The sequence below is a fragment of the Girardinichthys multiradiatus genome, chromosome Y, assembly GCF_021462225.1.
Source record: "Girardinichthys multiradiatus isolate DD_20200921_A chromosome Y, DD_fGirMul_XY1, whole genome shotgun sequence".
NCBI classification, from domain to species: Eukaryota; Metazoa; Chordata; class Actinopteri; order Cyprinodontiformes; family Goodeidae; genus Girardinichthys; species Girardinichthys multiradiatus.
The window spans coordinates 11,895,374-11,922,278 of NC_061818.1; the positions used below are offsets into that span (position 1 = coordinate 11,895,374).

Sequence of the window (26,905 nt, forward strand, 5' to 3'; positions counted from 1 at the left end):
TATCGATGTAAAATGTGAAAAAGTTCAAGGCATATGAATACTTTTGCAAGGCATGTATGATTAAGCCAGTGATGCTGAAGCAGTAGAGCATGTGGATAACATGGGAGGCGTCTTCATCAGAAATCATCTCACTACAGAAATTCAGGGAAACGTTTTTTATACAAAACAGCTTTATTTCAAAACATTTCAACTTCAAAAACAATAAAAGCCCCAAAAATGAACCTGTACATTTATATAAATTGTGCTTTTGTTTCTATTAAAATCTTCTCCATACATTTGCTAATAAAAACTTAAAAACCGCATCAGATACTTTGCTGTGTGTAATTGTAGTAAGTGTAGAGGAGGCCTTTGGTATCTACTAATACAATAGAATGGGACATAAAGTGATAAAAGAGCTTTAAAAATCAAGAGGTTACAATTTACCTTCATATAACAATATAAAAACATGCTCAAGACAATTCGAACAATTAAAAACATGCAACACAATAAAAATGAAACATTTCTAAATCTAAACAAAATTCACTAAACTGGAAAACTTAAGCATCTACGAAAAAAAAAAAGGAGGACATGGCAGTATGAGGACATGTTAAGATGCAGACAAGCTGGACAAAAGCTCTGAACCATTTCTAAGTAAATACCTTTGACACCACTGAATGTCACCGGCAAATCGTGATGATTCTGGGCCTTTGGTTCTTGTCCTTGGCAACATTTTGCTCAAATCCACAGTCACTGTTACTTAATGGCCTCGCCTCACTGAAGCTGGACAGTTTAATCAAATGTTCTACTCAGCTGGCTTGGTCTTGTTCTTCTTATTCAGGATCTTACGGAGGCTATCGGGCATCAGGTATGGCCTCTCAACACTGCCGTCGTTCCTCTCCAGGTCCTCCACTGAAAAAGATTCAGTTTAAAAAAAAAAAAAACTAATTAATCTGCTCAAAACATTTCAACAAAGAACTAAACTTCAATGTGTTGGTAGAGGAAAGTTTCAGAGACAAAATCTGTTTCGTTTAATAGGAAAAACAGCATGCAGCTTTAAATATTCAAATAGAAACATGCAATACTGATCATGACTCTGTATTGCCACATTCTGTGTTTTGCTACAAAATATCTTCAATACAGAAAACAAAGCAAAAACCCTGCTTAGTCCTGTTAGCATTTACTGATAGAGTTAAATCAAATATGGTTTAGTGTGAAAATAAAGTGCGTTACTGAGAATAACAGGATTATTGACAGAGTGGTTTGGACATTAACTGTAACATGTTAGGCGGCTTTAAACTATAGAGAACAAATATGATGATGACTGTCACAACAAGGTCTTTACGTTCCCACTGGCAGCGGGAGCAACCATTTAACAAGGCAACAGGGTCAAAATGGCAGCCAGTTCCCCTCAGAATAAACCAGTAATTCAGTGTCCACATGCTTACCTGAACAGACATCCCCACATGCCCAAAGAAGAAAATAAATGCACTGAAGCACTACTGCATCATAATCTCGTGTTACAAATTACTCCCTTTCTACACTTTTGAACAAGTGCTCAGCCCAAAATGCAGTGGCCTAATAGGTCTACAAAGATGGGATTAACCAATTTATGGAAATGTCAACTCTTGAGTGGCAAGAACCTCTGATAAGGTTTGATCTTCAGTCAGCAAGTAAAATAGGGCTGAACTGTTCCTGATTTAAAGTTAAGACAAAACCCAGCCATACCCCATAGATTCAGAAATTATAGTCATACAGCAAAGAACATTTTTTTTTGCTGGAAATAAAATGCACATAAAATGTTTTATGTAAAAATGCATGTTTAAAATTCAACCATCAGTTGCTAAACAGCTTTTTGCATGTCTGTACTGGTATTTGTAATGTTTTTAGCAGCCCTAGTGGCCTTCATTCTCTTTTTTTTTTGACAATGAGCTAGTGGGGGTACATGCAGCAAATGTTAACGGGCTGGGGACTCGAACCCACGACAGCCTGCGTCAAGGACTGAGGCCTCGAACAGGGGTCACAGGTTTTAGCCCCACACCACCGTTACGTCCCTCCACTTGTATTTTGATGATTTATCTGTGGTGACAGGCCCCAAGTCTTTAAAGTTGGAAGGCCTCCTTGTCATCACCCTAATCTTTAGCTCCTTCCTCAGATTCAAGTCAAGACTCTGGCTGGGTTGCTCCAAAATGTTAGTGTTACCTCAAATCAGAAATATATTGCTGATAACATTGAAATATTACTTTAAAGCTAAATCTCCCAGGGGTATGAATAATTTTGGGCTCAACTGTAAAATAAACTGAAAATAAACAAAACCGTGTTTTGCCAAATTAGGATTGCATGATCATTGTTCGGGATTATAGGGTTGCTTTGCTTTTGCGCTACTGTAGTGGGTTACTCCATCCTAGTCCGCTTGTTAAAACCAAATGATTTAAATCCAACTTCCTCATGTTGAGCTGACTCACTACAGAACGTGTCTTTTATTCCAGCAGTAATCCAAGCTAATCTCTACCCCCCATTTTTCCCACAGCCTTCACTTTTCTCCTCTCAGATGTAACAATGCATCAGTGCTCTGGGTGCCCACATGTGGGGCTAAACATGCACCAGCTTGTCCCTCATGTTAGACACATTGTTTGGTCTCCCAGTATTTATTTATTAATTAGACAGTTTACTTCTGTGTGGCATAAACAACGAAAAGGCAACAGGGACTTTTGGATGGCTATTCATAACTTAGAAAGGCTGCATTTAAGGCAAGGTATTCTCCTACTTGGCGTCAAAGTTTCAGTTCCTCACAAATATGGATTAGCGGATAGCATCTGGATTTTGTTGTGCAAAGTCAGTAAAAGTCCTTGTCTCTAAGCGTTGTCCTTCTCCTGAGTCTTTTTGATTGGGGAGTCTTCAACCTGCAGCCGCTGTGCAGGAGACACAGACGGATCTTCTGCCTTGACCTTCCACAGAATCTCATGGATGGTTGAAGACATGTAATAAGGCCTCTCAGTTGAACCGTCGTTGCGCTCCAGGTCTTCACCTTATTGCATGTGTGTATGTGCGGGTGTGTGGGTTAATTGGTGGAGCAGAAGATTAGTAGATAGAGGAATAGCAGTATTAAGGGAAATGGAAGTGAGAGAGGGGAAAATAGAGACAAAAAATAGAAAGTCAAAAAGCAAGCAAGAAAAAGCACCCAAAGACATTCAAAGTTCATCTCCAAGCAGCCACAACTTTCAATACAGAACAAATTAACCAGGCTGTTATATTGCAATCATGCAGAAATGTAGCTGTGGTTCACCATTTTAAAAGGACTTAAGAATTAGTGAAAGCACCAAACCCAGGAGAAAAGTCAGGAAAGGTTTGACTGAGCCAATTGGCTCTTTTCACACCACTCCTTAATACAATCTCAGAAACAATTATTTAACACTGTGCTAAAAACCAACACTATCATGACTTACAGAAACAGAGGAACAGCGTGTCCACACACATGGCGTATACACTGAAGAATCCATGGGCAATGAGATACGAGCCAATCACCAGAGTCTGGTGGGGGAAACATGAGCCATGGATGTCATTCATAAAACACACACAGGCAGGGTCAGGACAACAAACACAAGCCAATTCAACAGCAATGTTGATCTGTACCTTATCAGATGTTTCCTTAAAAATTTAAAAAGACCAATTTAAAAGTCACTTACCAGGATTGGCACCCAATAATAGTGGAGGTGGGGAGCTGTGTTCTCAAAGGCTTTCACTCGTCCAGAGAAGAAAAAGAAGGCAAAGACCCCTGAGCAGAAAAATGCCACATTTAACCGTTTAACAAAACAAGCTTATATTGTAACAGTATTCATGTCAAAGTACACTGATGTGTTGGCAGCCATTTTAAATCCTGGTGCATTTCTATAATGACATGGTTTTTATGCCGGATGTCCTTCCTGACGCATTTAGGAATCAAACCTAGGTCTCCTGTATTAAAGACACCACCTTACCCCACTACACCACGAAGGAACCATCGCCATCTTGGGGTCGTTTTAACAAACTGGTGAAAGATGGAGCTGACTTGTAGCTGACTTTGGCAGATAACAGGGAAGCTAAAGCTAGGTTTATACTTGACACATTGAACATGGTGAAAGGGTGCATGCGCCAACAGTGATGCAAACGTGACTTTCCCACCCCTGTGCACCATTTCAGTGCCTGGTCGTGCACCTCCCAATTTTTGTAACTTTGTGCAGAATGGACAGGCCAAGGTCCATTTAAAATGGATGAATTTGAATGTGCTCAGATCAGGTTTGCCTGTAGCTGTCTTTATAGAATTGCTATATGAGGCATCATAAAGACATGTCTGACAACCTGTCTTTTCGAAGAATTCTGCACTAATGTCAGCGTTTTTCTTCGTTTTAGAGTAGTAAAGCTGTTTTTACACCAACTGGTTTCTCTTTACAGCATCACCCCTTCTAATATAACCAACTGATCACAGCAGGAAGGCTAGGAAATTAAATATTTAGAAGCTTGTATAAATGTAGTTATTTCAGAAAAATGAAAACAAACCATAATTAGTATTGGTAAAATAAATCTTTACAAAAACCTGAGATCAGAAATCAGCCCCACATCTGATTGGTGTTTTTCTAGTTGAACTGCTGAAACTTTACTCATACTTCAGAATGTCCTAACACTGGCTAAGTTGAATATGATAATGCAGGATCAGCTGTGGTAAACCTACAGCTCACTACCAATATTAACAACATTTAACTACTTTAGTTTTATGTGTGATTTGCATTACAATTTATCAAATAAAACAGCTTCTCACCTACAAGCCCAACAATGAGCAGTTTTCCCAAGAATAGCAGGAAATCTGTCACCTTATCCACGACGGCAACCCTGGTGGATTAAACAAATTAGGACAAAATAAATGAATTTAAAAAGTACATACTAGTAACAAAAAACATTGTAGGTCAGTGTTTACAATTACCTGATCACGTTTCTCATGAGAAGGAAGAAGGCATCACGGGCAGAGGTGCAGAAGTTTTTGCCATAGATCGCCACCTATAGGCCAAACATGCACAATACGTCCAGTAAATGGAAAAAAAAAAAAAAAAAAAAAAGCCTAATTCAGGAAAGGATGCCAGCGATCATAAAATAAACAAAAATGCAGTTGATGAAAAATGTGGAGTCCTAAGTCAGAGTTTTAAATGACAGCCCCAACCTGGCTGAGTATTAAGATGATTTACAAACATCTGCTTTCAAAGATGTCACCTGCTTGTCTGCTCATGTAAAAGTCATTCCAGCTTAAAACAGTAAATCCCTGGATACAGCCCACTGTGACAGCCTAAACCCACCTTAAGAGTTCAATGTGAACTGTATGCCGTAATTGCTGTGACAAAAATAAATAAAATACTAAGTGCAGAAAAAGTTTTAAAAAATGGTTTTGGTTAGAGAAGCACCAAAAAAAAAAAAGCTTTAAGCTTTTGTGTTTCATCCTTTTAAAGAGTCCACAGAACATGCTGGGTTTTACAGTTAGTATTACTTACATTTTAACTAATCATTTTGTCTTTATTTAGAAATTTGTGAAATCTTGTTGTATTGCAGAGCTGTATAACATCAGCTGCTCTGTCTCACACAGTGTGACATTGCCTGTGGTTCTAATAATCGATAGGATAAAGGTTTCTTAAGGCCCCTGCATCGTTACAATAAATAACATTTTAGAGAAACAATTTAACACAGAATACCTGATCAAAGCTTATGTTCTTATTTTTAGAAATTAAATGTAATAATTAATTGAGGTATGTATAAAAGCAGTTGGTGAGATTTAACCTATTATGACAAGAGTGAAGGGAACAAGCTGTATTTCTTTTTAGCTGAAGTTTTATCTGTATAAATGCCTCCAACTTTAAGTATTTTATTGTAATTGTAGAGATAAGACTGTTTTCCCAACTTTGATGAATATTTCATTTTACACAAAACAGTCTGATTTTCAATTTATCAAGAAAGCCAAAACACGTATGGCTATTTGTATCTCTTAAAGCGAAGATTTAGTTGTTTAAAGTCCATATAACAAATAAAAAATAAAAAAAACTTTTCTCCAGAGGTTAAAATACATAAACCCTCAGCTGTTTCAGACTAAAGCCTTTTTGAGCAACCCAATACATAAAGTCTTCTATCCAACTTTCTTTAAACTTGCTTCAGACCAATTCTCAGTTTGTATAACTGAATATAAATCTTAACCAAACACGCACCATAATGTAGGCGTTTCTGTTCAGGAATTTGACAAACTTCTCCAGACACCAGAAGCAGCACTTCAGACAGCACAACAGGAACTTTGCAAATTTGTTTTGGGCTCCTGCCAAAGGAAGATTCAAGAGAAATCTAAATCCAAGGAATTTACAGACTATTCCAATGACACATTACAGCTTTATCAATAAATAAACACAGGACTACACAGAGAGCCGCACCTTTGAGCTTATGGTCCAAATACTCCAGCAGAACTCTGATAATCTGAATGATTGAGAGGATAAGAGAACCAAATGCCAGAGTCCCTGTGTGATACCTGACAAAAAAGAAAAGATGCAAGAGACAAGGCAGGCACAAAAACATGGCGTCAGCTGAAAAAATATTTAAAAGGATAAACGACCTTTAAGACGAAGACACACCTTAGAGATCTACCTAAGGAAGCAAACACAGGCAAGGTGGGAACATCATCTGGCTTGTTGAAGGCCCAGTAGTAGGAGGCAAAAGCCCCAGCTAGAGTCATCTGACCCAGAGCAGTGACAAAGTTGGCACACCAGAAGAAAAGGAAGACGTTGTAGAACTGCAGGCCGATCAAGTATTTATGGTAAACAGTTTCTCCACCGTAGAAGGCAAAAAGGCATCCTGAATCAGGGCACTGTTTTTTCATGTCACTTGTTGAATAGTTCTAAAACAAAAACAAACAAAAACAGGAAGGCTTAGTAGGAGTCACTTCATACACAACAGGATAGAATTAGGATCTAGAGGATTTGGCGCCAAGCTGCTGTGACTGTAGTGAGATTATCTGGAAAGAAGAAAGAAAAACTTACAGCTGGGTCACAAGTTAGTCCAGAGTGCTCACACGCCGACTCATTGACCACTTTGTAGATGGACTCATTGGAAGTGGACAAGAAACTGCTCTGTCAGGGTCTATACTCATTAATACAAAAAACAAAACAAAAAAACAACACCAAGCATATTTCAATATTTCAGCAAAACACCATGGAGAAGACCAGGCACCAAACTTAGTCTAACCAACCATTGTTTTCTTCACCTGATTTCTGTTCCATCTAAATGACAAAATGAAAAACCCTGTATTAGATTTAGAGTTCAGGATTTCTGAATTGAGGTTAAAGGGTTTTAAGCATTTTATCTCTCATCTAAAGCAGATAACTATTTTGGTGTCTTCATTTAATGCAAATCCAGATGAGTTTGCTTCACAGACTGAAGCTAACATAGTCTGACAGGGCTTAGACCATAGTGGACGTCTACCATTTAAAGCCTCCAATCTCAAAAACATCAGCATTTTAATGTGAAGGATCATTTATGAAAAATGAAACCATCATCACGTTTGCATTTGGGAGTTATTTACATAGAGGTTGATGATTATTTAAATCTAAAGGAGGTAGGAGGCTGTGCGCCATCACTGATCTTCCTGTGAGAACCATGCACCAAGAGCAGAACACAAAGAGTTTCCTGTTAGTGATAGAAAACTAAGGGACTGCAGTAATATTTTAGCTTTTTACGCCACCTTCAGATGGTTTTCTCGACTAAAAACACTTAACATATTCTGTTCTCAGGATGCTTTTCACAAAGGAAGATCACCTGTGGTGCACAGCCTCCCACCTCCATGTATAACGTTTATCAGACTAGAGCTATTTTGAGACGGTGGAAGCCCAAATTGGTCCTGTCCCCTCCTCTGATTAGCAACTCAGCCTCTAGGAACAGTACAAATCCTGAACTATCTCTTTAATCTTCAAACTGCTGTAGAGCAATAGAACTAAAAGGGATGAAATCTGTTTGACAACACTGCTGTAAAAAAAAAAAAAAATCTCCACAGAGGTCAAACTGACCTTTTACTTATTGTACAATTCTGCGCTTTAAAAAACGCTTAAAAAAAAAAAAAATCTCTTTTACTGCAAATTTATTTTGGTCCATCAGGCTTCTTTACTTTAAACGAGTCATTGGCTTTAACAGCTGTACTGCATGCAGCACCAATATTCATCTTCTAGAGGATCTAATCTTTGCACCTGTATTGCAAACATGAATTCTGCACTGTGACACTAAATATTTAACATGTCTTTTTCAGTTTATGGCTTTGAATGGCAATTCACTGTTTTAAATCAGACTCTGCTTTCCGCTTTCACCTGAGTTAAAGTCAGAGCAACAAATCTAAAGTGGGTCTTTGCAAGGCTGCCCTCTGCTGGGTGATCAGGTTATAGGAGGCAGCTATTGTTTTTCCAAGAGGTCGAGAAAGGGAAGACAAACTGTCACTGTAAAGGATACACAGCAGTTACTGCCCAGTAAGCAATGACTATTGCCAGGAGGATGAAAGTGAACATTGGGTAGAACAGGGATGACATCACATGTGCAATGGCTCTGAAAAAAGACAGGATTACAGGTCAGCATGGGTCAGTTACTAATGCAGAGATATATCATGGTTTAATAAACAACTAAAATATTCCTGTAATATTGTTGGAAGGGTGTTGAAATTCCAGTGAAGTGATGGAGTGACCACAGTTTTCTCTTTCTGTATAGAGCACATGTCTGACATTTCACCTTATGAGGCACACTGCTGGTCAGCTGGCTATAAGAAGGCTACTACTTTTAATTTGCTAACAACAAAGAAAATATAGCCATTTGGAAAGATTCCCAGCCATGATATGGAAACTAGAGGATCAGAGCCACTACTCTTATTTATGATTGTTTGCACACTATAAGTAGTTTGTCTGTTAAGCATGCTGGATACATGCTGTAGACAATATATATATATATATATATATATATATATATATATATAAAGAATGAAAGACTGTACAGTTGGGGAGATCATCATCATCATCTTTATCATCCGTTATTCCCTTCTTCCATCATGTTTTGTGCCCTGATAATATCTCACCTGCTGGCCTCTTTAATGAGGGCAATGGCAATGAGGATCCTCTTCCTTAAGAAGATGAGCAGTAGAATGATTATGACCTCCACAATGGCCAGAATAATCACTAAAAACAAAAGGAAGATGATGAGCTCATAAGAATCAAATACATATTTTCTGAGTCAAGAGAACATGTAGGAGGATTTTAAGTACTGACTGAAGGCCAGCCATGTTTGTCTGACATGCAGGTAGACTGTGAAGTCCGTCTGGAAGCCCAGCTCCTTTAGGGTCACATTAGCACCCGGCTCCCCCTTCAGGTGAGCATACTCCATGTAGCAGTGGAAGATGCCTAAAGCAGCACACGGCAATGTTTCATTATAATAAACAAAGAATGCAGACATTTTAAACCATTATTAAAAGGAGAAATAAACACAGTATTTTAAACGACAACATAATGGAACCAGCCTAAAAATTATACATTCTAAAGTCCTATCTGGCAGTGTTCCTTCAGCAAGTGCATCTCAATATATTAGGAAAACCAAAAAGTTATTTCAATAAAATAATTTCAATAAAAAAACAAAAAAAAAAACTAATTCCTTTATTCCTTTATATTTAGAACAAAATGATACATTTTAAGCAGTTATTTCCACTCATTTTAATGACAATGGATTATAGCAAATGACAACTCTAAGTTCAGTTTCTCAGAAATGAGTACCAATGGAACCAATTTAAAGAAAAATGTAATACACAAGTGTTATGTTCTTGTACAAGATCATAGAAAAAGGGGACAGAGTTATCCAGCAGGCACACCATTGCTCAATAAGCTGGTTGCTCAGAGGGCTGCATCAAGCAGTGGGAGAAATACAAAAATATAGTAGAAACAGTAGAAGAACCTTCCCTTGAGAGGATTGACAAGCAAAACCCAAATCAACTGTTTACCGATTCCAGCCACAGACCACGTCTTGCAAGTCTTTAGTGACGATGTCACATTAACAGGCAGTCTGGGGGTTTAAGGGGAGAACGCACAGACCATGTGGCATGACATCGGACGGTTAACACCAAAATGCACCAGAACAGAACACAGCAATGGACTTCAGCCAAGGGAAGTTTATTCAGTAGCAGTTAGGCTTGAAAATAGAAAACTGAGAATGCGTCACACACACACACTGCCTATGCGTTTAACCTTTTAGGAATGTTACTCATGAGGTGAGTAACTCTAGATCGGTCCACCCCACTACTTTATTTGGTTCTGCAATGAGGCCTTTTGAAATCTCACATGTATGTGAGATTTCACACACTTTAATTGTGATTTATTATTAGCTAGAGTTCAGAGAGTTACTTGTCTCCTGAAGCTCTAGCCTGTTTCACAGAACAGTTCCACTACAAACCTTCAGACATAACTAGGACATGAACTATAAACTGTAACATTCCTTGATTTAAGCCACTCCTGAAGCAGAGACATCAGAAGCTCCTTCTCTTTAGCCAAGGAGAGGACTGGACTAGTGCTAAGTGGTCAAGTACACTCCTTTCATGTTAAAGTTTTGCATATTATTTGGAAACCTATGTCACAGAATCTGAAAGAACAGTGGAGATAATGTTGATTTGGGGAGCCATATCTTCCTCTGGTGTTGGTCCAACCTTTTTTATTCAAGTCCAAAGTCAGCGCAGCCATCTACCATAAAGTCTCAGAGCACTCCCACATTTCCCCTCTGATGACAAGCTTTACAGAGATGCTGTTTTCATTTTCCAGCAGAACTTGGCATCTGCCCACACGGCCAAAGTACCAAAATCTACTTTCATGGGATCACTGTGCGAGGCTCCACAGCAGATGTAGCTGACCAAAACCCCATAGTGAATCGGAGTATTGTACAAAGGTAAATGAAAGACACCAGGGCCAACAATGTAGACAAGCTGAAGGGCGCTTCCTGAACACCTCAGCAGAGCCAGAGGTTGATCACCTCCATGTGAGTAATCAGTAAAAGTGAGTAATCAGTAACGATTCTGTACGTTTCATGAACATTTCTGCATTCAAAAACCCCGTACTGTTCTTATGCATTTGAACTTTGGGGTTTTGCATCAAATATATCACTGTGTATGATGAATCTATTCAATACAATTTTTACTTTAATAGAATCTTTTTGGTGATTATATTCCCCTCTCACTTGTAAGTTATGGGATTTTGCCAGGATTTGTGAGAAGGCATAAGCTTTGATGTCCAAAGTTTAGAATAAGGGGTAACTTGTAACAATCTGTAAATTGAAATGTGTTGTACTGTGCGTGTTCTATGGAGGTAACTTGACAATGAGGTGGAAGTTATGAAAAAGTAAAAAATACTAATTTTGAACACTTTATTTCATGAAAGGGACTACAGACTAATGTGTTTTTTGATTAGTCAGATCAGACGGGCAATATTTTTACATTGCAATGCTGCGCATCTAAGAGGAACGTAAACACTGCATCTCAGCAGAAACACCTCAAGCTATCAAGCACAGTTTTGGGATGATTTAAGCTTGTTTGCTCTTACAGAGCAATAAACCCAAACTCAGCAACATATCTACACTGACTGGGAAAATGACCCAAACTCCAGATCTAATATGGCTGAAATGCTGCAAAGACCTTATAAAAAGGCAAATCTCAGTAAACAAAAACATTTTAAAGAAGAGAGGTCCAAAATATCCCCAGAGAATATTAATGTTACAATCTCTTTTTTTTCTAACTATATGGTTTAGAATATCACAAACATCTTGTGTTCTTTCCCTGACGTTTGTATTTACATGGATCTAAAGGACTTTACAGTATTTCCTTCATTCAAAATGAATTAATTTCTTCAGATTATTGCGTGTGCACGGCAGCTCTCTAGACTACAAGCCTCAACCGAAGCAAACTCTGTATTTCCTAGCTAGCATAGACAGCAACGCAGTATGATGCTATGATCAAATGCTAATAAAGTAAAGTTGTAGAAATGATTTGATTTATTGGCTGATTTTAATGATCCACTATTATTACAGAAGCAGACTTTTTTCTTTTTACAGTAGCTGGTTACATGGAGGTCATTTATTTTGTATAGTTTCTAGTTGATTTGTATTTCATTTCTCATTTTACTGACTGTTTTGTATGTTTCAGTCAATATTTACTCTAAAAAGGGAACGCCAGCAATGATTATATTAATTCCTCTGAAAAATTACAGGTCTGGACAAATGAGTTGTTTAAGACTTGAAATTTAAAGTTAGAACTTGACTTGAGGCTGGAGACCTTCTTTTGACTTTGACAACAATGAATTAGTCCCATCTTTGGGTCCTGGAGGCATACTTGAAAATAATTTAACAAAACCGCTGTTAGTGTATGCTGTGGAACATCCACACAAAACAAGAAGTAAAAAAAATAAAATAAAATAAAAATAAAAGCACACGTTTTTGTGGCGAGAGATGCTTCGGTGGCCGCTTTGAAAACAAATGCTACCCAATTTATTCCAAGGTGCTTCAGATCAAAATGGTGCAAATGAGCCATTCAGTTCTTTCTAGGTCTTAAAAAAATGACCATGAATACACAGCAAGGCACATATTAGTTTTCTGAATCAGCTTTCTTCAACTGTTCTAAATTACCTTTCAAAGCAAGCTACAGACAAACTGAATTATTTGGAGAAAAGTAGAAAGATGAATGAGATCACGTGCTTTTGGCACTTACCGTATCCTATTACTACTATCACAGCGACGATGATGATCCAGACCATGATGCCGCCCAGGAAGCGCATGAGGATGATGAAAAGCAGACTGAGGACCATGGCAATGACCAGTCCTCTGCAGAAGAAGGTTAAAACAGTAAGCACAGAAATGGTGCACAGCAAATTTAGCTGGCATTTAAATCAGACAGACTAGAAAAACAACAAAAGAGACCAGAAGGACAAGGGTTAGTTACTCACATGAGGATCCAGTACCAGGACTGCGTATAATCCTCAAAGATTTTCATAACCACCTGACGGGCCTCCATAACCACAGTGGCATTCCTGAGAAGAGATTCGTTTCCACAGCGTGAAACCTGACTGCCTGCATCTTGTAATAACTGCTTGTGGTATTTTGGGTCAACTGCTCTTTAATAGTGTCATAACAGTGCCACAGAAGTACTCACGTTACTCCGTCCACGAGATCCTTAGCGTTTCTCACGTTTCCTCGTCCATCATCAAAGGTGGTCCTGTTTCCTACAGTTATTACACCTCCTATAGAGCCCAAAGCTGGAAAGCACCTACGGGTGACTAAAGGACAGGGCAGGGAATAGACGAAACACTTCAAACAAGGTACTCAAAGTACAGTTCTATAAACCATATTAAAAGGTATATAGCAACACTACCGATTTGTCAACTGGAGGTATGCAATAAAACTTTAGATCATCTTTGAAAAAAAAGGCTATTTTACATAGAGCCCCATTAAAAAAAAACCTTTTATAAAATTGTCCTATTACAGCCACAAACGTCAGTGTATTTTATTGGGATTTGATGTAATAGTCCAACACAAAGTAGTGGATACTTTTGTGAAGTGCAATAAAGAAGGTGCTCTGGTTAGATTAGATAAATACTGAACATGAAAGCCACCATGCAAGACAGAAAACCCACACTGCGCTTCACCCTTAACACACCATCTCCACAGTGAGACATGGTGGTGGAAAGCTGGTCAAGTTAATGGGCAGATGATGGAAGACAATGAAATGGCTTATGTCATCTGTTAGAATAGCTAATTCAATGCTCGGACCTAAATCTAATGGAAAATCTGTGTTCACAGGTGCTCTCCGTCTGAGCTTGAGTTATTCTGGCAGCAAAAAGTGGTTCTACAAAATATTACCTAACTGTGTTGGAGCATCACACACACACTCTAAATTAAATACAAGTTTGTGGCTTTAATCTCACAACGTTTCAGGAGTATAAATACTTCAGGAAGGTACTGTACATGAAGAGAATCCACTCACATGGCTTGCTGGGGGTCAGCATGGCAGGGCAGAGACGGGCACTAAGAATTTCTGGTATGCTCTGAAATACAGAACAAAACACAGACAAAGGTAATAAAAGGTGAATACATTGATCTCTTCAAGTTATTAAGAAATGTTACTGGGATAGAAAACAAAAATCACCATTTTATTTGTTACGCCCTCCTTGCAGAAGTTTTTGTAGTACTCAAAGTCCTCGTAGTAGTTTCTGGCTAAGGTCATGAACCTGTCGGGGCACTTCTCCACACACATCTAAGTGCAAATAACAGCATGAAGAATAAGATTGCAGCGTATATCCCAGCTCCTAGTAGTATACAAACGTCGAATTTCCCCAGGAAACTAAATACAGCATGGAGGAGAGAGGAGCAGGCTGAGTTCACACCTGTGTGGTCGGACACTGGAATGAAAGCAGCACCATGGGGCTGGCACACTTCATGATGTTGAAGTAAAACAGCAGCCTTTTATTCCTGTAGAAAGCAGAAAGGAATAAAACAAATCAGACTAAGTTTAAATACTTAAGTTAGTGCAAAGATTATTTTTAAATGCCATTTAACAAGGCCTTAACATTTGAATTAGAAAGCGTTTGAAATATTAATCGAACTTCAAGATGAAAATTATTTTCTCGTTGGGGAGTGAGCAGATGGACCCAGCACACGTATTTACACAGATTTGAATAAACAAATTTGCATCAAGAAAAACATTTGCAAGTGTTGCTGAACTAAAACAGGGGATAAAAAAAAAAATCCCACAGCAGGTTAACTAGAAAGAGCGATGAGCGTCTAAAAGATGATTGTACCGTTATATCAGTTTCGTATTTTATCCAACAAGTGCATCAGTATTTTGGTAAAGAAATCACAATTTCAAAAATATTGACTTTTCTATACTTTAGGCAGATGTTGTGTAATTATAAACAAAACAGATGATACATTTTACAGCATGGTGTAACTTGTGTGTTTTGCATTGATAAATGAAAAGAATGTGCGCAACAATCACATCGTCATCTAAAGATCTGTTTAAATAACTCACTCGAGTGGAGTACCGGCCTGCCCACAGAACTGGCCTCGACTATCTGTGGGGTAGATCACCTTCCTCGGATCACCTTGGGACCAGGCTGGAAGCACAAAGATTCTAAATATTTGGATATAGGACAGCTTATAACTGGATTTTTTGAGGCAAACCAAACTATGAATATTTACCAAGTATCCCCACTGCAATATAGCCCAGTACAGCGATAATAAAGAGGATGCAGCATATGATATCTGTGCAGCCCCTAGGTGAGAAAGGAGAAGAGACTGAATGAAACCTTTCGTCAACTACAGAATGAGAAATCCAACACTGGCATCTTGGCCTCACCTATTGTGGATGGGACCCTTGAATGAGGAGTCATATTTTCTGGGGTCACCTGCATGAAACAAACGGCATTAATAACTTAAGAGAAATACGAACACAAACTTGTAAAAGGTCATGTCTGTTCTTATTTTAAACCAGGATTTTTTTTAAATAAGTACACAGGCATCAAGGTATACGGGAGTTTAAAAAAGTTAGTTTTAAAAGTGCTCAAATTATTTCTCCAATTGCATGGAGCATACGATAATTTATAACTCCCTTCTGTTGCTGCACAGAGCCGGCCAGCTGGCTGAAAGTATGCTACAATACTTTTTCCTTACTGGTTTAAAAAATAATAATAATAATTGGCGGTTTGGAAATATTTCTAGACTTGGAGAAAACAGACATTCAGTGTGAAATCTAAGTGCATCACTCACTCTTGTTAAGGTAACACTGTTTAAAGTGACATTGATTATTAAGCAGCTGACAGCAGGCTCTACATGAGCAGATAACCTGACTTATTAAGCACCAAACATAAATGGTAAATGGACTGAATTTATATAGCGCCTTTCCAGTCATACAGACCGCTCAAAGTGCTTTACACTAGAGCCACATTCACCCAATTGCACTCACTAACACTCACACATTCATACACCGATACACAGATTGGTAGGCAACTTGAGGTAAAGTGCCTTACCCAGGGGCACATCAATATACAGCAGGAGGAAGCTGGAATCGAACCCACAACCTTCCGATTGCAAGACGACTACTCTTCCTACTGAGCCACAGTCGCCTCCAACATCAGCTTGTTACACTCCCTTTGTTACTTAGAAAAAGCAAAACGGCAAAAAGGTAGAAAACTGTGCATATTGTACTGCTAAATTTAGTGGGTAGTTATTCTCTGCTGTCGCTTAAGTTTATCAAGCAAAATCAAAATGTTTTACATATCGTCACCATACTAATAAACCTTACTTGTGACCAATCAGTGTTGATCACGTTATTTACAGTAGGAATAAATACCGCATCTGTTTTTTTTTAATGATCAAGATGTCATGTTAAGCATCTTCGTTTTAGATGTGTGTGGACATAATGATACCACAGCATTCTACTCAAGGTGATCACACAGCAAGAATCTCAGACCAGAGCCAATGAATAGGAGGTATGTGCCAAACCGGTTTAGGAAATGGTGCACACGGATTTACACTAACAATGGTGTGTCATGTATTCAATAACAGCATCACAGAATAATAAAAATCTCATTGGACATTTTTTGTGTTGACGTTTTTCCAACATTAGAAACCTACAGATTCATTTGAAATGATTGTGCTACTTTGAAAGTTCCAAGTTGCTTTTCCAGCATTTAAATAAAATTGGGCCATAGTGTACCGTCCACCTCTCGGCTATCAAAAAGACATGATATTTATGTGTTTTCTGGCATGGTTCTAAATGTTTCCGCATTAAAATAAGAATTTGCCCAACTTCTAATTGCTTGCCTTTTCAGCCAAGGGAATGGATTCTTAAAGCCTGTGTGGTTCCCACCCTGGTGACATCCATACAGGGCAAACTGATTTCACATTAACACAGCGAGTCCGGGTCTTCCTGCCTTTCTTCTGTCAGCTGATGTTTCCCTTTCAAGCGTGACACGCCTGGCAACCGGCTAAATTCCTCCCCAGTGAGTAAGTAAGAGAAAAACCATGAGAGAGGTAGCAAATGTAAAATACATGAGCTGCTAATGGGGCTGGAGTATCTCATAGTACTTTACTTTGATAACACCTATCCTATTTATAAGGAGTCCTGGTAAAATTGATAAACTAGACTCCTTGAAAGCCAGAACATAGCTTCTGTTTAACTGTGGAGACAAGCGTGATAAACCCTCTTCCACAAATCAAGCAACTAGTTACATGTACGAGTAGTTTCTTTGAATAAAATAAACCATAATACTAATAACTATTATATTTAAGGCTACTCTTATGTGAATACAATTCAGCTACTTTACCCACCTTTAGTTACTTCACTGAATGATGAACGAACATCTTTTAACCTAAAACGCACCAGACACACACCTACAGTTTATGTTAAAGAGTAGCTTGTTTTGTACACAAGCTTCATTTTTCTAATATTTGTTTCCATCTTCTGAGCCTGTTGTGCAATTTGGAGTTCAAGTGGAAAAAAATCCGTAAATGGTAGATATTATCACTGGTTATGCTATACACGGTTTTAACATATACAGACATTACCTACTGCCAGTGTTGGTTTCAAATGTTCCATGTTGTGAAAAATGTGGATTTGGGAAAGTTTCTTTTGTCCAAATTTATTATTTAGTAAATATTGGTATTCATTTTGCAGTCTGTAACACACCTGAATATGTACATTACCAGAGTAATTCTCTTGAGAACAATTTTTAGCTAATCTATCCACTTCTGTCCAAAATACATAAAACATTTTAAATTAGGTTTTATGTCCACTTGCACCACACAATCAGCTGGTGACCACAATCAGACAATTTTCAACTTGATTGAACCTGGAAGGTGACCAGTCAGTTGGAAACACACAAATCCAATGTTTTCTTGATCAGTTAATGCAGCATACATAAACGATCTATCATTTTGCAAAGACAATACTCTGGTCTGCTTTAAACAGACCAGACTTCCTCTCCTCGTATGGTTCGCTTTGTTTGGGCTGGCGTGACAACTCATCTGTGCTCTGGAGACCAGAGCCTAAAGATATGAGTCCCGGACGGTTCACTTGCAAGTAGAAGCCATTACAGTTTGCTGACAGTGAGAAAGCAAAAAGGCAAACCAACGAGCAGGAGTGAACCAAAGGGAGGAAGTGGCACATCATTTGCCAAAATGTGACCTAAAAGCTTAAATCTTTGCAACACACTGCATGTCGGTAAACACAGCAGAAAGTCTGTCTCTCCCTCTCCACTGTCTTGTTCTGTACTGCTGCATTCATCTCAGGTACATCATCTCCGGATGGCTCACTGCCTGGCCTGCTTCTTGTGATAGCACCATTAACAGTTAGTGTAACTGCATGACCTCGTCCACGTAGATGTATCTGCTTTCAAAAATGCAACCAGAAGGTGACCCAAATAAAACAACTAGCTGAACATTCTCAGAATTTGCTGCCTAAACAAAATGAGACCCCCAACCTAAACTGATGTGAAAGTGTTTAAAAAAAACTGAAAAACAAACGGAAGAAACAATTTAAAACAAGAAATTATTTTCTACAACATACCGGCATGTCTAGGGTTCATTCATGCTACAGGAGAAGGTATCTATCAGCAGATAACAGGAAGACTGAATGGAGTATTGTTGCTCAGTTGTATCCTTAAATCAGTTTTATCCTTAAATTCCAAACTCTGTCCATCATTAAACATATTAGAATTGGAAACGTTGGCAGTATTTTGGAAATCTTCATTAGGATAAGGATCTACAATTTGTAAGGGGACATGTGCTTTTAAATCCCTCTTTTTCACACATGGAATCATTCAGTTGTGGTCTATATAAAGTGGAACTGCAATGCTTTGGTCCGAACTCCTTTTTGTAGCTCCACAGGCTCCTCTTTTACCCCTGTTCTGAAGTGTGCCTGAGAGCAACTCGTTTTGGTGCCGTCTCTTTAAATGCTATTGAGGCTCTTCACACCCCACTCCCTTCCTGGTCAAAGGGCACACCACTCCCCCCCGTTTGGCCATTTTTGTAGTTTGATACCAGAGATACAATTATCTAGCGGCACAAAAACTTTTTATTTCCAAATTTATCAAAAGATGTCAATGGAAGACTTGTCCATTCAGCCAGAGTCTGACCCAGCGCAGAATGAAGACGACGAATCTGCAGACCTGCATGCTTTAAATAATGGTGTTATTTCTGTATTTACACGATATCTATGCATCAACCGGAGAGACCAAATTTAACTTTTCTGCAGTCCTACAGACTCGAAGCACACAACAAAATATATTTAACAGCTAAAAGCAAATTTTGCATATGTCCCCTTTTAGAAAAGTCATATTGAATAAATTAGAATGTGCGTTTCCAATAAGGCTGGTTTATCAGATTAATGCAGGTATTAAACATGTCTTTTTTAAATTAAAATTTCTGTGCTGAGAATGTCTGTTAGTGTGATTTAATATTATAATCTTTAGCTGTAAGCATGTTTGACAGAAACTAATCTCACACAATGTAACTTCACCTCTGCTTCTAAATGATCCCTCACAGCTGGACAGGTGAAAGGAAGAAAAAAATGTTTTCATATCCTCTTTAATTATAGTTCCTAGATAAAAATTTGAATGTGTCAAAAAAAAAAAACATACGTTTTAAAAATCAAAGATTTAGAGAAGCCCTTTTTCTGCCTTATTTTGCAGGATTGACTTATTTTGTTCAAATTCAGAGAGACTGGAACAGCAGCCTTTAAGAAAAATATTCTAGCAATTTATCATGGAAAGAAGTTTGTGGTGTTTTGCTTAGCATTAAGAAAAAAGTATCTATGAACCCTAACACATCAGATTGGAAATAAATGCATGATTCTCTCTTGGATCTTCCTATAATTATGCATATGTTTATTTAGGGTAGCGATGTCCCATGACTTCCTGTCCTAAAAGGCATCAGTACCATATTTTATGTGCGTGCTGCCATTTGGCACTACCACTTCTATCATGCGTTCTTGTTAAGCTATGAAATGATTGTTTGAAATGTCACCAGAGAATTTCGATAACAACACACTGAAAAAGACTCTGCCCAGCAGTGGAAACACAGATGCAAAGTAATGGTCCCTGCTCTCACAGACCCATGCAATCAGCAAAACTGCTAAAACTAGCCGGTTGCAAACAAACACACCCATTACTGGCATACTGATCCTGCTGCTTCTATCACACCCCCAACTATACTTCAACGAAGACAGTGATCGACCATAGCCTTGATCTAAATTTTATGTTATGTGATAAATACAGAACAACAGAAGCATAAAGTGCGGTTACCATGTTTTCTATAGGGCTCCTCATTCTCAGGCATGTTGAAACTCTTTTCAGGGCCGAACGCCGAGATGTACAAAAAAAAGTCTGCTCCCTGGTTCACTTCTCCTCAGCTACCAGTGAATATAAACTAGGGAAATACAAGCAGAGTGCAAAACCAGTCCAACCTGTCTCTGAATAGTCCACAACGCTCCACCTTACCCTACACTCTTGCCCCACTGCTGATTATGTTGAAAAAACTGCTCCTCTTCAATCTGTGATCTACCTGCACATTATCCCTCTTGAACTCCACCCAAACCTCATGCTGTGGGGGAAAGTATCAATAAAAAAACAAACGACTCACACACACCCACAAAAGCATGCAGACGCATTTACAGGGACGCTGGGAGTGAAACAAGGGGTGGAGATTGTTACCTGAGGAGAAGTTTGTGGGATGTGTTCAGGAAGCATGGAAGAATTTTGCTTCGTGTGTGGATGACTGATCAGTTTCAGGTGTGGGGTTTGAACATTTACAATCACCTGCTATGGTTGGGAGGATATGCTGTAACAGCTTCAGTTTCCTCCCTCTTGTGGAGACATTTAGATACTGCATTGAACACCATGAGAAAAAAAACAAAAATCCAGCCACTCCATTTTGTTCTGTTGGCTCCCATTGGTGGCGACCGGATGTTTTGGACTTCTCCCTCTCTTTGACATTTCGAAGTCAAACAAACATTTAGTCATACATATGAAATAAAGTCATCAACCACTGGAATGTGATCTCTTTCCACGCCCACACTCATGGTTTGGTTTGAATTGCAGCAGCGACAACACATCAGAGGATGAGGCCTTTACTGGGAAACTGTGGAGCAACCGGTCATGCAACTAATCCCGAACTCTAATTCTAAAATGCTTCTTAGGTCAGACATGTAGGATGACATCTAATTAGAGCGCTTCAAAGTTGAAACCACAACCTTTTATAATTGGTGCCAGCATTTAAAGGCTTTAATGTTTTCTGAGTTCTCCTAGGCTCTAGGCTCTTACTCTCCAATGAAATTACCCTTAAAAAGTCACTAAAATGGGACGAAATGAAATAAATGTGCAAACCTTTTTCTTTTACCTTTAAAATCACCCAGGTTCTTAAGGAAAAAACAAACTTTTTTAGAAAAACCTCAACCCAAGGACTTCAACCATCATAGTGGAAGTATTTTCATGAGACGCTTAGTTTGATGATGCCTGACATTTCTAAATGTCCCTCCCATATTTCCTTGATACCTCCCAACATCCAGTAATAACGGACATTTTTTTTCCCTTTTGTGATGAGTCATCTCCCGGTCAAAAACTCACATGCAGCTACAGTGCTTTGTAAACGTTTTCATAATACAGGAGCTTTTCACAATTTTGACCTATTAAAACCTCAAACCATGGAATTATAATCTTAATCATCTTTATTGGTCATTGCACATGTACATTACAATGAAATTTGTCCTCTGCATTTAAACCATCCCTTATGGGTTATAGGGAGCAGTGGGCTGCCATTGCGCGGCACCCACGGAGCATTCTGGGGCAAAAGGTCTTGCTCAGGGACCCAGAGTGGCAATCTGTGGGATACGAACCCAGCATCTTGTGTCCCCTCCGGAACGTAAACCTCCTGTTCTAACCTCTAGGCCACTACTCCCCCTACCTTCCATGTAATAGATCAACAAGAAGTAAAACACAATGTTGCAGTAAAAGTGAAACAGACACAGTGTTTCCATACATTTTCCTAAATAGAAATCTAGAAAGTGTGGCACTTGTTTGCATTTAGCCCCTCTGAGAAGCAAGACAGCTCCAGCTCAGTCAGACTGGACCATCTGGGGACATAAATGTTCAAATGTTGCCACTGGTTCTCCAATGGATCTAGGTCTGAACTTTGACAGGGCCATTCTATTGCATGAAAATGCAGAGAAAATGCTCTTGGCTGGGAAGCGTGCTGCCTTTTATTTCAATAAGATGATGTTAGGATTTTTATTTTAAGATGACACAGTTGGGAAACCGTTAACTCTGGCTTATGATTGCATCCTTCACTGATAGCCTCTCATTTGGGACCAACAGTGTGGGTACCTGCATGTGATCTTGGCTTTTCAGTCCAAGTTCAGATCTATTTATGGAGCTACACAGGAAGCAACACAATAAACTATACATAAACTTACTATACTTTTTAATCCTCTAGGAAATTCGGAAAGGTTAAGCCTTCGCCTCTGGGCCAGATTTCAACCATTTTTCGGAGTTTAAATGCTCGGCGCCACTACATCTGTGGTGGAATTCTTTTCCATAAAACTAAGCAGGAAACACTTTGTTTTCCACCACTGCGCTTCTGAAATAAGCATTTAGTCGCTACAGTCCTCTGGAGGTTTATTAAAAAAATGTCAGTAGGCAAAAGACACTGGAAGAACATGTAACACCACACAAAACGCCAACTAGCATCCAAACCATGGTAGGTCAACAGTGCTAACAAGGAACCAGAGTTCAAAAGAGGACAAATTGTTGGTGCATGTCTTGCTGGCACATCTGTGACCAAGACAGCAAGTCTTTATGATGTATCAAGAGCCACGGTATCCATGGTAATGTCAGCATACCACCAAGAAGGACGAACCACATCCAACAGGATTAACTGTGGACCCAAGAGGAAGCTGTCTGAAAGGGATGTTTGGGTGCTAACCCGGATTGTATCCAAAAAACATAAAACCACGGCTGCCCAAATCACGGCAGAATTAAATGTGCACCTCAACTCTCCTGTTTCCACCATAACTGTCCGTCAGGAGCTCCACAGGGTCAATATACACGGCCGGGCTGCTATAGCCAAACCTTTGGTCACTCATGCCAATGCCAAACGTCGGTTTCAATGGTGCAAGGAGCACAAATCTTGGGCTGTGGACAATGTGAAACATGTATATTTCTCTGATGAGTCCATCTTTACTGTTTTCCCCACATCCTGGAGAGTTACGGTGTGGAGAAGCCCCAAAGAAGAACTAACAACCACTCCTTTGGGGAGTGGTAGTAGTCTGAGCAGGGGAGATGAAAGGGGAATAGGTAGAATTTGTTACCAAAAAGAAATAGCTAATCTTGTCACAATGTATCTATAATTGTACATTACATTTGCAAACTAAAATGCTAGGAAAAAAATTGGAATATTTTAACTGCTAATATTTTGTAACCTTTAAAATTTCTTTTTACAGTGTGTGTGTGTCAGTTTGAAGCTAATGATCGCCATCTGAACAGCTGAGTGGCATTGCTCCATTAAATGAATGAATATTTAATGTTATGTGTTGAAAAGGCTTTAAAGACAGGAGCTGTCTGAGCTGTGATGTCTGAACATGCTGCTGTGTGAAAGGTTTCTGGAAAGTTTGCACAACGGCAAAACTGTGAGTTGAGTCACGGGGTTTTTCTGTGGTTGGGAGAGGTATTATCAAGAACATTTAAATGGAAGTGGGTGGCTACAATAGCAGAGGAGTACAGTACAGTACAAGAAAAGAGCTCACAGCAACCTGCAGATGTAGGCTGAAACAACTTTAACTTCCTGGGGAAAATTCAGATCAGATTTCGAAACCACTTCTCTCCACATGGCACATAATTATGTGTAATCTTTAGCAGGGCATGGCTGTATAGCTGCTCTTGCATCCTTTCATTGAGGTTTCTTTATAACCCAAGCCTGAAATAACTCAGTTGACTCCAACACAGAAAGACGCTGATGAATCCTTCACTGTGAACGTAAAGTGTTCTCCCATCGATTTAAGGTTTTCTTTTAGAATCAGTTTTAGGTTTTGAGGTGCACTTAAGACATATTACCTTGGGTAATCCAGACAGTTTCGTAAGTACACTTCCCTAGGGAAACCTCCGTTATTTGATGTCAGCAGTGCAGCCAAGCCACCACAAATGAATTCCCCTGCACTAACATGCAAAAATGTATTCTTGCTTTATATTAAACTCTAAACTGAAACTTACAGCATTTCCACAAGCAAGCACAGACAGACAAAGAGAGAGAGAGAGAGAGAAATGGAGAGAAAGAGAAAGCAAACTTTCTTGGAGGGTAAGTGAATCACTTAGCCATCATGTGGCAGGCAGAGTGGAAATGTGTGTGCAGACAAAGTAGGAACAAACCATGGATGCCAGCAAACAGCAGTGTTTTGTTTCTCATTTCTGCACGTCAGTATCCTGTAGGAGCTGTGCTAGTAAGAACTGTACAAAAACCTTAAAACTACTGACCTAAAAACTTGCCATGTTAGGTGTAAACAAGCTTGTCTCTGTGCTATTTGCTGTAGTAGGCTACTTGCAACCTTGCAGCAAGCAAGAACATCCTAGGAAACCGCATAAATAATCTCAATGAATTTTGTTCCTGGAAAAATAACGGTTAAATAAAATAAAATAAACAGCTTACATTAATTTGCTGAGTTACAACCACAAACTTTAATGTATTCTGTTAGGATTCTTTTCATCAGCACAAAGTAGAAGTAAAGTAGATGGATATTTTTTACAAATCAAATTTATTTTTAAGCCCACTTTACTCTGATACCCCTTCAAAATAGCATAAGAAGTTCTATTTGCAGTTTGTCACAAATCATGTAGGGGACAAAGCAGGCATGTGGAAGATGGCGCTCCGGTCAGATGAGACCAAAACTGAATAATTTGGCCTACAGGTAAAATGCTATGTGGTGCAAAAATCTACGACTAAACATCAGCTTGAACGCACCACCCCCATTGTGGTATCGCTCTGTGGGGATGTTTTTGATGACCAGAGATCAGACATGATTAGATGATGGATGGAGATGGAGAAATACAGGGCAATACCAAAAGAAAACTTGCTAACAGCTGCAAAAAGTGGGGGGTGGATGTTCACCTTCCTAAAAGACAGTGGAATCGTTTGGAACAAAGCATATTCATGTGTGGCCCAGTCAAAGTCCCAACCTAAATCCAATTAAAAATTAGCAGCAAGACAGGCACTCTTTATCCAGTCTAGAGCTGCAACGAAAATTTATTGTGCTAATCGATTACTCTGTCAACTACTTTTTCAATTAATCGATGAATTATCAGATAGCAAAAGGTGCTTAATAAGAGATTTTTTACAGATGCTGAACCAGGTGAAGCTACAGCTATGCCACTTGATGAGTCCTGATAGAGCATATTTACAGACATAAAACGTTTTCGATCTTAAATGCAAAATGTATATATTTTTGGTGTGGGTCTTCTGTGAGCATATGGCATGTGTTAGAGCCTGTTAAGTATTCGATTACTAAATTAGTTAATGGTTATTTCAATAATCGATTAATCACAATTATACAGAATAACTGTTTCAGCCTTAATCCAGTCTGACTTATTTTGCAAAGAACAATGGTTAAATATTTTGGTCTCCAGAAAAGACTTGCAGGGTGGTTCCACAAACTATTGACCACATTTGTATACAAATGCATCCCACGCTTTTTTAGATTTTTATTCGCACACATTTAATAAAACAATGTACAGCCTTCCACTTACATCGAAGCCTGTGGTTGTAACTTGACAAAAAAGATTTCAGGGGAATGAATACTTCTGCAAGTCCCTGTGCAACCACACCAGGGAGCTAAACGGGAGCTATTTTTAACAGTGCACATGTGAAAACACTATTATAAAAAGCCCAGCAGGGAGTGAAACGAAACTATCAGAATAACTGGCAGCTGACTTATTGTCGGGGAGTTTCTAATACGTTTAGCTCTATAGATAGTTTGCAGCCCTTCATACCAGCCTGAGGAATGTGGCAGCAACTGGACAAGCCCAACATAAACTGGGAGGTTTTACCATGCAAGAAGCGCACCATCAGTTTATCTGTAATAAAGCCTCGTGTTTAAACTGGTTGTTCGGATATTCATTTACATACAGTCCGAGAAAGAACGTAGTACTTACACGAGATCCCGAAGAACAGTTATTTGTTTATCATTATTATTTTTAAAGCGGAAAACAAGAACCTGAAAGTTTACGCGCCTGATCCTGTTTCTCTACATCACACTGAGGAACTGTGTCGCGCTGAGCCTAATAACAACTAGTTAACATGTAACTAATGATAAGGTAACCGTACAAACGAAGCAGAGCGTGGTCCGGAGCTTTAAACAATTACCATATTTCTTCTTCTCCTCCAGCTCCATGATGACGGGGTGTTTCTTCTGAAGTCCAGTTGAGCTCAGGAGAAGACTACAGCATATTTTCCAGTCCGGACTCCAGGTTCTTATGTAGCGTTTCCTGTCGTTTGGTTACTTTGTTGAAGTCCGCTCAGAAAACATCCAAACCCCATAAACATTTTAGAGGGCTTTCCCCGCTGGAGTGTGCTGTCCAATGACAGCGCAGGACGCAGTGATTGATACGGTGGCCAACCAATCACTGACAGAGGCCGGGTTAATGTTTAGCACCGTTAAGTGGCAGACATCTAACTCCAGCTAAATTGATCTTTAAAATGAACACCATTATCATCAGCTCTTTTTAATATTTCAAACATATTAGAGGATTAGTTTGGACATAAACACTCATTCACGTTAAAACCTGTAACAACAGACAATAAGATGTTTCAGAGCAACATGAATTATACCCAACAATCT

The 26,905-nt window shown here is 39.0% G+C and overlaps 1 protein-coding gene across 3 annotated transcripts; it reads right to left on the reverse strand.

Annotated features, from left to right (window-relative positions):
* Positions 1-152: 152 nt before the first annotated feature.
* Positions 153-26,614, reverse strand: LOC124864636 (choline transporter-like protein 2). Of its 3 annotated transcripts, none has more exons than XM_047359491.1 (22): positions 20,331-20,454; positions 15,386-15,434; positions 15,229-15,302; positions 15,059-15,143; positions 14,415-14,499; positions 14,177-14,284; positions 14,015-14,075; positions 13,184-13,307; positions 12,978-13,061; positions 12,743-12,855; positions 9,276-9,407; positions 9,086-9,185; positions 8,473-8,565; positions 7,017-7,101; positions 6,612-6,874; positions 6,414-6,508; positions 6,198-6,301; positions 4,934-5,007; positions 4,772-4,842; positions 3,663-3,751; positions 3,423-3,507; positions 153-888 (listed from the first exon to the last, which is right to left on the reverse strand). In XM_047359491.1, the coding sequence occupies exons 1-22, from the start codon at positions 20,362-20,364 to the stop codon at positions 782-784; spliced, it is 2,115 nt and encodes a 704-aa protein (XP_047215447.1). In that variant the 5' UTR covers positions 20,365-20,454; the 3' UTR covers positions 153-781. The 3 variants fall into 3 exon arrangements, with proteins under 3 accessions (XP_047215447.1, XP_047215446.1, XP_047215445.1); XM_047359490.1 differs by lacking the exons at positions 153-888; positions 20,331-20,454 and adding exons at positions 2,609-3,004; positions 26,431-26,614; XM_047359489.1 differs by lacking the exon at positions 153-888 and adding an exon at positions 2,609-3,004 and having other exon boundaries at positions 20,331-20,485.
* Positions 26,615-26,905: the final 291 nt, after the last annotated feature.

What these genes read in the sequence shown, in the direction of transcription:
- LOC124864636 (XM_047359489.1), bottom strand. Translation starts at nt 20,364, where the DNA reads ATGCCTGAGAATGAGGAGCCCTATAGAAAACATG. An exon ending in TCCAGTGTCCGACCACACAG is followed by an intron (nt 14,285 to 14,414) that starts GTGTGAACTCAG and finishes ATTTGCACTTAG; the next exon opens with ATGTGTGTGGAGAAGTGCCC. An exon ending in TTTGGACCATAAGCTCAAAG is followed by an intron (nt 6,302 to 6,413) that starts GTGCGGCTCTCT and finishes TTCCTTTGGCAG; the next exon opens with GAGCCCAAAACAAATTTGCA.